Source organism: Elgaria multicarinata, chromosome 8 (assembly GCF_023053635.1).
Source record: "Elgaria multicarinata webbii isolate HBS135686 ecotype San Diego chromosome 8, rElgMul1.1.pri, whole genome shotgun sequence".
Classification (NCBI taxonomy): domain Eukaryota; kingdom Metazoa; phylum Chordata; class Lepidosauria; order Squamata; family Anguidae; genus Elgaria; species Elgaria multicarinata.
Genome location: NC_086178.1, coordinates 47,867,051 through 47,879,739, shown reverse-complemented (window position 1 = coordinate 47,879,739; position 12,689 = coordinate 47,867,051). Strand labels below are relative to the sequence as shown.

The 12,689-nt window shown below is 36.3% G+C and overlaps 1 protein-coding gene across 1 annotated transcript in view; it reads right to left on the bottom strand.

Annotated features, from left to right (window-relative positions):
* Positions 1–12,689, bottom strand: part of FARP2 (FERM, ARH/RhoGEF and pleckstrin domain protein 2) — a 93,687-nt gene that overhangs the window by 25,748 nt on the left and 55,250 nt on the right. The window contains exon 14 of the mRNA XM_063132270.1: positions 794–957. Coding sequence (XP_062988340.1) covers positions 794–957 — 164 coding nt within the window. The remainder of the gene's footprint in view (positions 1–793; positions 958–12,689) is intronic.

The following is a 12,689-nucleotide window of genomic DNA, read 5'->3' as shown; positions in this document are numbered from 1 at the left end:
AAACTTTCCCACGTTCAGTTAAATGGAACTAGAAACATCTCCTAGTTTTTGCAGTGGGGAAAATATTTGAAGCAACTGTGCCAAAAATGTATTATTTGGGAAACTTACAGAAACTCCTTTTCTGTAAGGCTAACTCCCCCCACCCCTGCTTAGTTTTCAGGACTTTTGCCTTTTGTTCTGAATAGTTTCAGGTGTACCCTGGTTGAATAAACATGAGTAATCAACATCAATGTTAATTAAGGTAAATTGCCCAAGGGTTGAACTGAAATTGCCAGATAAACAGCAAAAACTGGCTCATCCCCACCCTCTCCACAAACGTGTGTCAAAAAAAGATGAGAAACTTGTTTTTGAAAAGGAATGGTCCATTATTAGACTCCAGCGGAGTATCTGGAGTTGGATTTAAAATATTCTATGACTTTATATCTATAGTTTTACTTTTCTTTACACAGATGATGTTTTTGGGGGTAAAAAGAGGCACTAAGTTCATATCTGGTCATGAAATGAGTAGAAGAGAAGGCTTATTCCTTTTAGCGGTTTAACATCCTTGCAAAGTGTAGAGTACTTAGTTTCTCATGAATACATTTGTTGGAAAACCATGCAGAGAGAAAAAAAAGATGTGCGAAACAGTTGTAAGACAAGTTTCTTTGCAACAGAGCTACAATATGGCACAGGGAAGCTTAGACAGTAATAACACCCAACACAGAAAATAGCAACCCAAGCTGAAAATCATGCAACAAGCAGGGAGCAGAAAGTGCACTCCTTGTTAATGAGACTCCTCTTCCCCTTGACTTACCTTACGTCTTACTTCATCCTCTTCTTCTACCCTGGCGCCACCAACGTCACTCAGAACAGGACTCAAAAGGGGAGATGAGCCTTGGCCAGGAGCATTCATATTTGCATGGAATGGGGGGTTCAAGGTCACTGGACTCTTCATTTTAAAGGAAGACAGCTGAGGACCTAGGTATCACATCAGGAAGGAAAGAGGGAAGGGACAGAAAGAGGTTAAGGATTGGTTTGGCTTTTAACAGCATACCAGCCATATAACAAAACTTCATTGCACGTGCAGGCACTTGCCAGCCCCCAAATTAAGAAACTAACCCTCAAATATTTTTTAAACAATCTTTGAAAATAGCAGGTAGGACTTTCTGGAGTTCAAACTGAACTTAGATAAGAATTCTGACTTCTTAACAAAATGAACTTATTAACTGCCATCAACACAACTTCCTACGTTCTTTTAAAAGATAATGGGATAATATGCTGCTTTAACATGTTTCCTTTGGAGAATTACAGATCTCTCTACCATTGGCAAGGGAATAGGACAGATCAATAGAGATACAACGCCCATGAAAAATGGGGAACAGGAAGCAGGAAAGCCAGTGTAATGTAGTGGTTAAGAGTATTGAACTGGAACTCAGGAGATCCGGATTCTAGTCCCCACTTGACCGTGAAGCTAACTGGGTGACTTTGGGCCATTCACTGATTCTCAGCCTAACTTATCTCATAGGATTGTTGTGAGGATATAGAGAGCATGATATGGGTTCCTTGTGAGAGGGGAAAAGGCAGGATAGAAATGTAATAATAAATAAATGGGCAAGTCTCATGTTTTCAGAATACAGTTGATTTCAGAAGTTATACATCTTTAGCTTAGTTCACATGTGGTCATTGTATTCCCAGAAATATGCTTCTGGGAATACAATGACCACAGGCTGCATTCCCTTCCTGACTCTGTAACTGTGTAGGAGTGTTGAGCTAAGCTATCCACACTATATGCAATTTCCTTGACTGGCTTGAAACCACATTGCATCATTAATTGGGTGGAGATGGCACTTTCATTTGTCGAGTAGCTTTTGAGGGTGTGTTCGGACAGCCACAGCATTAAGGTAATTGTCATGTAGCAAGGCTTGGGGCTGGGGGAGGCAAGGAGGTTGTCAAAACAGTATCGAGCATGAGTCAAGTTTCCAAGCTAGAGTAAGTGTTTCAGTTCTTTTAGTTTTCTCTGGAACAAGCAAACAATTGAACAAAGTGCCAAGCGTTGTTCTGTACACAGAAGGTTTCCCAGCTCTAATATATTGAGCAACTAACTCCTAGAACCCTCATTTTGCAAGCAAATACCATGTTCAATTTCATATACTGGGTTTATAAAATATCTAGCAGGAAAACACTGGTGCAGATCAAAACTGTAATTTTAATAGTTTTGGCCCCTTAGCACTATCTGCTCCTCAGAACACAACATTCCTAATTAGGCTTTTCATATTTCATTGTCAAAACAAAACAGCTTCATTAAATTAATTTTGAAACTTCCTTATAAATGACTTTTTTAATTTTATAATTAAGAAATCTTTCCCACAGATAGCACCTACGTTGTCACCAGTAAATGCTCCCATAATATGTTGCCACTCCCACTCCAAATTCCATTCTGTGCAGTCTCAGCAAACTAGCACAAACCTCTGTGGTCTAGCCAAGATTTATTCTTAATTCCACTATTTTATTATTTTTAAAAGTCACGCCAAGCTGTCAAATAATGTCCACCCAAAGAGATCTTGTGGCATGGTAATGAACAGGCACGCAATGCTTTTCAACGCTTATTTTAAAAGCAGAGATTAAGAAGTTGGAGGACAGCCAGCTGCAAGCTTTCTGCTACTCCACAGAAAGGAACTGACTGCTGGTCTTTTGACTCAGGAAGCAAAGCCGTTTAAAAGTCATGAATGCAGCAAGAAAGGGGGAGGCAGCATGAAAAGGAGAGGAAGTTTCCCAGTGCATGTGTTCACACTGACTAACTCAGGAAGCTAAACAGTGTTACACTTAGTCACCTGGAAGAGATTCATAGTATCAGGGATGAAGTTAACTATTAACACTCTTCAGCCAAACCACTGTATATTGTATCGGCTCATGCAGTCCCTCCCACCTTCTTTTTAGTAACTATTAAGATCAACAGCATAAGAATTTGCTGGCATTTGTTCCTTTGAAGAAAAGCAATTTACTAGAAATCTGCTTTACAATTGAAAAACAAGGAAGAGGAAGAAACAAGCAAGTGCCAGGCAGTTTGCAATTGTCCCAAAGTGTTCAGTATCCCTTTAATTCTAATAGAAAATGCTTCTACCATTTTTTAAACATGAAATCTGAAGGTGCTGCTTTAAACTTTTACAGCTAAAATGTTCTGTTCCTTGCATATATGGGTAGGATGTGAGTAGATGGTACACAGTATATTGTTGTCACAATTGTAGAAAACACTGAGGTGGAAAAATCTCTCGAAAGAAAGTTTACCACTGAAAGCAGTGGCACATGTTGTCCATTAGCAACACTAAGGTTTTAATAGATGTATGACAATAGGATGTTACACTTTAAAACATGGGGTGGTTTTGAAATTTGATACAAATCAGCATGAAAGCTTAAATAGATTAAAATGCTTGTTCCCAGAATTGATCAGTTACTGTAAAATGCTTCCTGCAACCAGGGAGAAAACTTATAGAAGTATTTTGCAGCCTGCCCTGTTAGAAACTGACCGTGCAAGAATTTAGGAGAGAATTTAGAAGGGATGTCATCTCTATACTTTGATACAGCTCACAAGTCTCTTTCCAGAGAGAATGGTGTTTAGAGTGAGTGGAAGCCATTGATGTGAAGGCCTAGCAGGGGTTGTGAGGACCAGTATTTTGTGTTGACACTTCAATATCCTATTTCACAATTTGTGACATCTTTTTTGTGTGTGTCTATAGGCAATATCCCCTGGACATGTCAAAGCTGCAGTCCTTTACCATCTCTGTACTTCCAGAGAGGATTGCGCTTTGAAGCCGGAGTTTCAAGTAGGTTTTCAGTTTTATACACACACAAATCATGTATCAGAGAAGTGGAAATATAGCTGTACAAAACTGATGAGAGTTTAACACCTTCAATTTAATATACACCTGTCAATAGTTAAAAGGTGGTGGTGGAATAGAAGCAAATGTCTTAGTTCTCTTTTGACAAACTATATTCCAATGTATTCCCTTGTAAAGTACTTGGATAAGGCAAACTACTGCTAAGTAAACTGCTTTTCTTTAAAAGCAGGCAAGTTTCAGTAGTACAATAGATTAACAACGTACTTTCTACATTAGTTTAGGTCACAACAAATAATAAAAATCTACTTGGTAGTTTTTTTCAATGGATTCAACTCTCTGGGCAAGATTTCAGTGTCCTGGTTCACACAATCACTGTGGCTTGTTTAGGCTATGGTGCATGCCAGGCAACATTTGCCTAATCACCCACCCAGATGCAGCTTGTTGTGTCATATGAACAAACATGGCTTGTTGGAGAGAGAAACAACCCTCAAATAACCCAATAACAGTCCACGGGTTTAAGCCATGGTGACTGTGCAAACTGAGCAATAGTTCCAACTATGATTCCACTGAAATTGATGAATAATGGCTAGAAAATTCAAAGTGCTCAGATCTTGGTTAGAGATCTTGGCTACAGCAATGCATGAATGTTAGATAAAGTCAACATTTTTAAATGACTAATTATTTAGAAAATTGAGTAAGCCCTCTTAATGTGCTTCCACTACAGTTCCAAAAATGATACACCCACAGTAACTAATTGCTTCTGAAAACAGAGGGCTGGGTAGCTGTATTTTGTATATACACAATCTCTTCTTTCAAAATGTAATGTGATGGCTTCTCAAAAAATACAAAGAGATAGAATTCCAGACCTACACACATAGCTTAATACCAAAGAAATCAAACCATATCCAACTGTCTCCAGAAGGAAATGAAGGGTCTGGTTTATCAGACATGGGTTTTTTTTTGCACACTATTTTGAACAGGAATTTGTTTTCTAAGAGCTGCTCATTCTCTCCCCACCCCCACCTCAGTGTTTTGAGTAAGCAAAATTAATTTTAGCAGGGGTAATGGGATTTGTAATGGGATTTCGCTATTGGGTGGTAAAGATAAATTTGACAAACAAACATCACCTTAACATGAAACAACCAGGTGCTCTGAACTCCAGTTCTTTACTAGAGGTTTAATGTGGAAGAGTACGGAGACAGAGATGAGCATGAATTCAAACATCTACTATACTGAGAATCTTTTGAGTTTCATAAGGAGTACCAAATTTTTGTCTGAATCACATTTGCAGAATTAAAGCAAGTGCTGATGTAGTGTAGTGGTTAATAGCCTAATGTATGAGTCAGTAAGTCCCTGGATCAATCATCAAACTTAACTCAGCCATGAACTCTACTGCATGGCCTTATGCGAGGCACTTTCTCTCAGCCTCAACCCTCAAGTGTAATAAAGGGATAATACTAGCCTACTTACAGAATAATTTAAAGAATGACTAAGGTATTATGCAACATGCATTGATACCACATAGAAGAACAGCTAAGGAATGCTACTGCTACTAATTTTGACTAGAAACAGGTACTAAAATTCAATGACAACAATCAAAACTGTCAAATTTCTAAAAAGCAGCTTTATGTTTTCACAAAATTAACATTTTAGTATTAGTAAAGCCTAACTGCAGCCTATTCAATTATTCTTTTAAAACCCTTTTAGCCAAAATTTTGTTGTATCATTAGAACTATATGAAATGTCAAATTCTTAAGTTTGGGAACTTGCAAAAACTGCTTCAAAATTTAGCTTTAATGTTATGGTATACTTAAGGTATACACACATTTTATTCCCTTGAAAAACATTTCCTTCTACTATTTCCCCTGTCTCCACAACTCTATTGTAAAAAATAATTCCAGAACCTACTAAGAGTAGTCATAAATAGCATACCTCCAACTACCATATCACAAAATTGAGGCTAAGAAAGAAAAAGCTAGGATCTCTAGCAAAAATGAAGGAACTATAACCTCAAAAATCTTGTTTCTTTTATCTAATTGTTTGTAGATGTTCACACACTAGTAAACTAAAATATATGATGTGTGTAAAAATGCCAAGGGAAACATTTTACTTACCTGTAAGGGTAATTTGTCAAGAGCAGGTTCTGTACATTCATGTTCACAGAACAGTTTTGTAGTGTCGTTCCACAACATAATGAACACATACATTGAGGCACGACTATGAAATAACATTTTAAGGAGTAACTCCATATTATAAAGAGAACACACTGTGTATTTCATTGCCCAAACACTGACAAATCTATTTTTATTAGCAAAATTATATAAAGATGCCCGAAAACACAAAGGGTGTATGATTGACACTGAAAATATAAAAGGTTGGTGTATGACTGAAACTGGATGCAACTGTACTACACTGACATCAGTGTTACTCCTAAGGATTAATCTTTTGTGTAATTATATTTTTCAGACAGTACTAAGGGCAATTTAAATCACAGAGGTTCTGCTGCTGTGGTAATATACTATTCCTTACATCAGGCTACACTTTAAATTGTCAGAACAACTACAAAACAATGAACTACAAAACAATGTCACTGAAAGGCAACAAAAATAATTCAGCCTGAGGGCTAATGCTTCCCAATAGGCATGCCCTTAGTGACATCACATAGCCAAATCTGAATGGCTATATAATTACATCAATGTTGCTAGGAAGGCAGCTGATTTTAGCACACAAACATGGTGCCGAAGCTGTATCCAAGTGGGGCTGTGCAGAGCCCACAAACAAGTGCTACCACTGCTTGAATGATAAATACCACAGGGGCCACATCACACTTGAATATGTTAAACCTGTGTTGGAGACATTTTGTTTCTGCATCATGTATTCTAGTATTATAGCTTGCATTGTGAAACCAAGAAAAAAAAAGGATGAAAAAGGGCAAAATAGTTAGGAGTTTAAAAATACTGCATTTTTTTCAGTGGCAAGTTTCAAGGACTTTTGATCCCAGAGCTTTGCTAGTAAGAAAGGGGGGGTCCAACTATATGCAGTTCACTGAGCAAATTAAACTAGACTTTGAAAAATCAACAAAAATAGCCAAGTACAAAGAACGAAGGAGCAACTTTAAACATGAGGCCACAAAAATAATTGGATATGCAGAACCTTTTACAAGTGTAATAATTTGCATAGCCTGTTTAGGTTTTTTTTTGGTGTCCCTATCACCTAAGCTAAATGCAGATCACTTTCACAGCTCTTTCTGCATTAATAAAACCAAGGAGATTTTTAATTGTGTATGTGAATAATTTTAATAGAATGTAATAACTCCAAAATAATGATTTATGCTCATAGCTGACTTGTTCTAAAACGAATTATCAGAGAATAAAATGTCTCAAGAAAAATTATCTTGAAAATGTCTCAAGAGAAAGTATTCCATGACAAGTTGCTTACTTCAAATGTCTACTCTTCTAAAGATCACATAGCAAATCAGGAAAAGGCAACCTAACAGAATCAATAGTAAGTCTTCTTTGAAACAAAACTGTAAACATGAAAAAATGCTAAAAGAATATTGTCGTTCATATTGAATACTTCCTTATTTTATTGTATAAACAATTTCAAAACTATTCGTACAAGTTTGTAGATATATCATCAATAATTTCAACAGAAAACAAAATGTGTATAAAAACAAACATTTATGGTATGAAAATGATCATGATCAAAAAGACGTATTAAGGAATTCCAGTCCAGGAAATGTAGTTCTTTCCTGAATATGTAAGCACCAATTTCACTAAATAACTGCTCATACCAAGGCACAAATCATTTGGTACATAAAATTGTTATATATACTTCCTGTATGTTCTGAAGGCCATCTTTTGCAGTTTGTCACCAGAGAATCTGTTATGTGTCCCACGTACTGTAGCTATAACCTGACTCTGAATATGGAGTTTTGCAAAATGTTCATTATGATCTCACCGATATTCATTTTAATTACTGATGAATCACTGAAGATCGAAAGCATAGGAATATTGTTCATTATTAAGTGGATGAACCCTCTAATACCCCACAAATAAGGTGTGAGTGACTTAGCTACAGTTTAAGGTAAGCAAGTGGAATTGCAAAAAGCTCACAATGTTAATTTATTCAACATGTGCACACAATTATATATGCTGTATTTATTGAGAGGGAGGTTTAATATAAAGGAGTAAGTGACCAACGTGAAAATCAGTATTAAGACTTTTGCTGTCTAAGCTTTACTATTGGATATAGTACCTGAAATATTAAGACTTCATAAATGACAATAATGGGAATGAATTACCAACAGGTTTTGAGCTAATACTCTCCCCAAAGGGTGAAGAATACACACATATACCACCTATGTATATATCTGATAGGAAAGTTATTAGTGTTTAAGGTTAAAAATGTGTTTAAAGTGAACCTGAATGCAAAGAAGTATCTCACTACTCAATCCAAGTGGTAAACAATTGCTAAAAAAGCAGTTTACTATAATAACTAATTCTATATTTGATTCTACAAAGGATAACCACCAGAGATTTTGCTGAGGTACTTCTGCGAAAGATTAACTACAGCTCTTAAGCTGCAAAACACACATCCATATTCCACCAATCAACCCTTCAAATACTTTTAATTGGGGCAAAATAAATATGTTTAAATGCAAATGAATACAGACCTATAATAATGTAAAAAAAAGATTGTTTTGAGTATATCTAATTAAACTCTGAAGTATTTAATACTACCTTCCCATGTACCATAAAGTGCAGTCAAATACTTTATCAGTGTACAATGGAGCTAAACTCAATTTGTATGGATGTTTCTACAACTATGAAAATTACTACCTATCATGTACAGATCTTTCATCTCTCCTGGCTACCTCAAGTTTTTTCATGTCAGAGAAACATGGTGATTTTCCTCCTGCCTGATTGTTAACCCTGAGGCAATCAGCTGCCATTTACTATAAACTGCTCACATGCAGCCTTAAAAAAACAAAAAAAACTGCAATTCTAGACACATTTTTCTATTTAAAAATTAGGTTTGTACTTAAAAAAATGTCCAAAGTAGTAAAACAAGACTCAAATTTAAAAGCTTAGCAGAATAATTTAGGGCTGGATCCACATTATAACCACTGGAATCAATGGGACAAGACAGTCATTATTCATTTAATTCCCACTGATTTCAAAACGTCTACTCTAAGCATAACTCCATCTGGATCCAATCCTCAGAATATTGCAAGATGCTACTAGGATAAACAAAAATTGTTTCTGTGGCATAGGCAGTTTAAGATTAAACAGCTCTTGAACTATGGTAACTTCCTTTGAAAAAGGCAGTAGAATATTTATGGAGACCAAGAAGGTACAACAGCTCTCCCTCTTTTTCCTTGGAACAGAATAAAAGGAACACCTTTCTATATGATCACTTAAGTTAAGGCCTTCCATGAGTTCTGCTTTTGAGAGGGAGTGTTAACCTCTTGCTCTTTGTAACGACCAAATCAGCATTTCACTGCCCACTCCACTGCCCACATTCTGAATTCTCTAATAAAGCTAGTGAAGAAACAAATGAGTTTGTCCAACATATGTATTTCCAGATCTGCATATCAGAACTGATTTTGACTAACATAACCTTATCAGTACACAGGTACACAGTTTGAAGATCAAACAGATGTTGTGCAAACTGCATTTTTTTAATCATCTCACTAATAATAATTAATCATTTGGCACTTACCTAAAGCTTGTGAGTTCGGGGTTCTGTCTCATATGGGGCATGTAGTCAATTTGATATGTTAACAGTAAAAACTATTTTTGTTATAAAATGTTAAATGCTAGAAGTTCATAGGGAAAAGACCTTCAAGTCCCTACAATTGATTTCTTAAAAAAAAAAAAAAAAAAAGAGAGAGAGAGAGAGAGAGAGAGAGAGAGAGAGAGAGAGAGAGAGAGAGAATTTCTTCTCACAGGCAACATTTGTGTATGCCGATTCACGTCTGAATTCTTGGCATAAGAACTACATGCTTGTGATTTTTTAAAGACTTCTTACTGAATTGATTCAGTTGATAGAATTGAATAACCAACTCCATTTCATTTTGGGGAACTACATAGCATGCATATTTTGTTCAAGTCCTGTATTATTAAGTATGAGACTGTTCAAATCCAGATCATAGAAAACAATTTCCAGAAGGGTCTGAAAATATTGTCCGTTCCCAACTGTCCCAAACGTTTTCAATTGGCTGCTTGTGTATAAATCTGTTATCCTTGAAAAGAAGCAGAATTTTCAGAATTGATTTGAAAACTGTGCCTTTCTCATGTAAGCATTTAGTAACAGAAGCTGTTTGTAGGAATTGAGCATGTACCATCATAGTCAGTAGATCATGATCAATGCCTAGCCTACATCACCAGAGACGCATGTATTCCTCCAGTTTAAACTATTTACACAAGTAAAGCCCTTTCTGTCTGGCCTAGTAATCCAACTTTTTAAAAAAGTGTTCCTCTTTTTTCTGAAGTGTTTTTATGGCACTTTTATGATACTTACCTCCACAGGTATAAGAGAAGCAATCACATAATTAAAATCTAAAACGAACTATGGAAAGCCAAGTGTAGTCGATTTTCACACACCTCTATGTAGCACAGACTAGCCTTACAGAGCACTGGTGCTTCTCTTTGAGGAATTAACTACTAGAGAGGCAGAGATGTCAGATTTAAAGGAAATGCAACAGCCAAAGATTGCATTCTATGGCATGTACTTAACAAGTTATTATCCCAAGCTAATGTCTAATATAATATTTCAAGCACAAGGACTGTGTCATAACAGTTATTACAACTACTAGTGAGAACAAATCATGTATTTTTAAAGCTCAGAAACAAAAAGCAAACTAACAGGTAGCCAAAGGTAATAAACTCCATTTAGTGAGCTGCACACTGATAATAATAATCTAATAAAAATTTGGTCAGGAAGCCTATGCAAGTATTTTTAAAAGTATGATAGGAATCCAGAGTAAACAATTATCACAAGGTATACAAAACAGAAGCACTCTGCTTAGTGTTTATTTTTTAAAAAGAAATCTAATAAATTCATATATTGCACTCTCCTTTTATATAGACAGAGTTAGGAAATTATACCACAAAGCTACACAACCCTAATTAATTGCCTAAAGATAAAATCCTTTCAGACATAACTTTGACAGTATTTTAGTTTATTTCTTGTACAAAGTTTTGAACCCCATTCCCATGTTTATCAGGAGACCTAGGAGAACCAAGTTCTACAACTCTCTACCACTACAACACAGTATCACTTTAAATATTAATCATGTTATATGCTGCCTTCAGACTGGAACTTGTGCATTCACATTCATCCAACATTCATAAAGGTCATTTCCTTGAAGCAGCACAACTTTATAATAAAAGTTGCAGCAAGCATTTTCTTCTATCAAACAAACCTTTATGTAGATTCAGTTAAGTTATGGGCTTCTTTCTGCACTATAGCTGATTAAATTATAATAAAACTGCTACGACAAAGCACAAAAATAAAGTCAAGTGCCCTTTCAAGACATTTAGTGCCCAACTGCTGCAAAACAGTAAGTGGTTTGTTACTAGTAAAGTGTGCCTACATTCTGAATTCACAGTGACGCCCTACATGCAATAGGACGATGCATACAGGCTCTCTAAAACATCAGTTCCATTTTCATTCTTGAAAGCATGCAGATTTTTCTTGTATAGTTCAAAGTCCCTTCTGCTCAACCTATATCCATCTTGATTCCAAACATGCTACCGCTACTTTTGCTTGTTGCCCATTGATTATCAACCCTTAGGTCACTGTATTATGGTATCGGGGCAATTGTTGGCTGTGCCAGATTAAGTTCAACAAAGCCAGATGCAATGAATCTCCCACACTAGAGGCATTCAAGAGGCAGCTGGACAACCATCTGTCAGGGATGCTTTAGGGTGGATTCCTGCATTGAGCAGGGGGTTGGACTCGATGGCCTTGTAGGCCCCTTCCAACTCTGCTATTCTATGATTCTATGAATGCCAGCTGAGGTGCACTGTCTTTTACCACAGATGGTCTAATAATCTTCTGTTTAAAACATACTGTACATTAGTAAACTTACAGTGCCTACACTTCAATTTACAATTTATTTATGATGCCTTGAACAAATCAGAAGTATGAGGATCAAAAAAGGTCAGCTAAAACATACAGATTTTAAAAAATCCAATCACTGGAATGAATCAGGCAAGAAATAATCTACATCCTACTTCTTTTAAAATCTGATTCTAGATAGCCTAATTTAATGTACCATATCAACCAAAATATTAATGGTTTGTGTTTTCTGTTTTGTCTTCTTGGGAGAGATTCTTCAAATTATTCTGAAAATCAAGAGTGAAATTCTCTCCAGTAGCTTGAGCAAAGGGATTGCTGAAAAAGAGGTTTATATCTAATGGGGCTGCAGTTTCTGAATCCCACGAGTCATCAGAACTACTAGAGTCTTCTGTAGTGGTAGGAGGATAGCTCAGCTGTTCCAACTGGTCAATAATGTCAGTGAACTGAAAAGCTGAGCTAGACTCGGAGCGAACTGAATATGCTGGAAAGTTCACCATAGAACTAGCTTCAGAATGATTAGCAGAGCTGTAAGTGGGTAAAAATGATGTGCCATTTAATGTCAAATTGTTGAGAGAACTACTTTCAGATTGGTTGTTAATTAGTGAACTAGTTTCAGAAGGACTCAAAAGACTTTGCATTCTGCTTGCCTGAGCTTTAACCTCAAATAATTCCGAGGTATCTGATGGCTGCTCATTCCCATTAAAATCACTCTCTCCTTCAAATTCAAACTCATCATCCATGTTATCATCTACTGCTTCTATGGAATATCTGTCAGGACTTGACTGT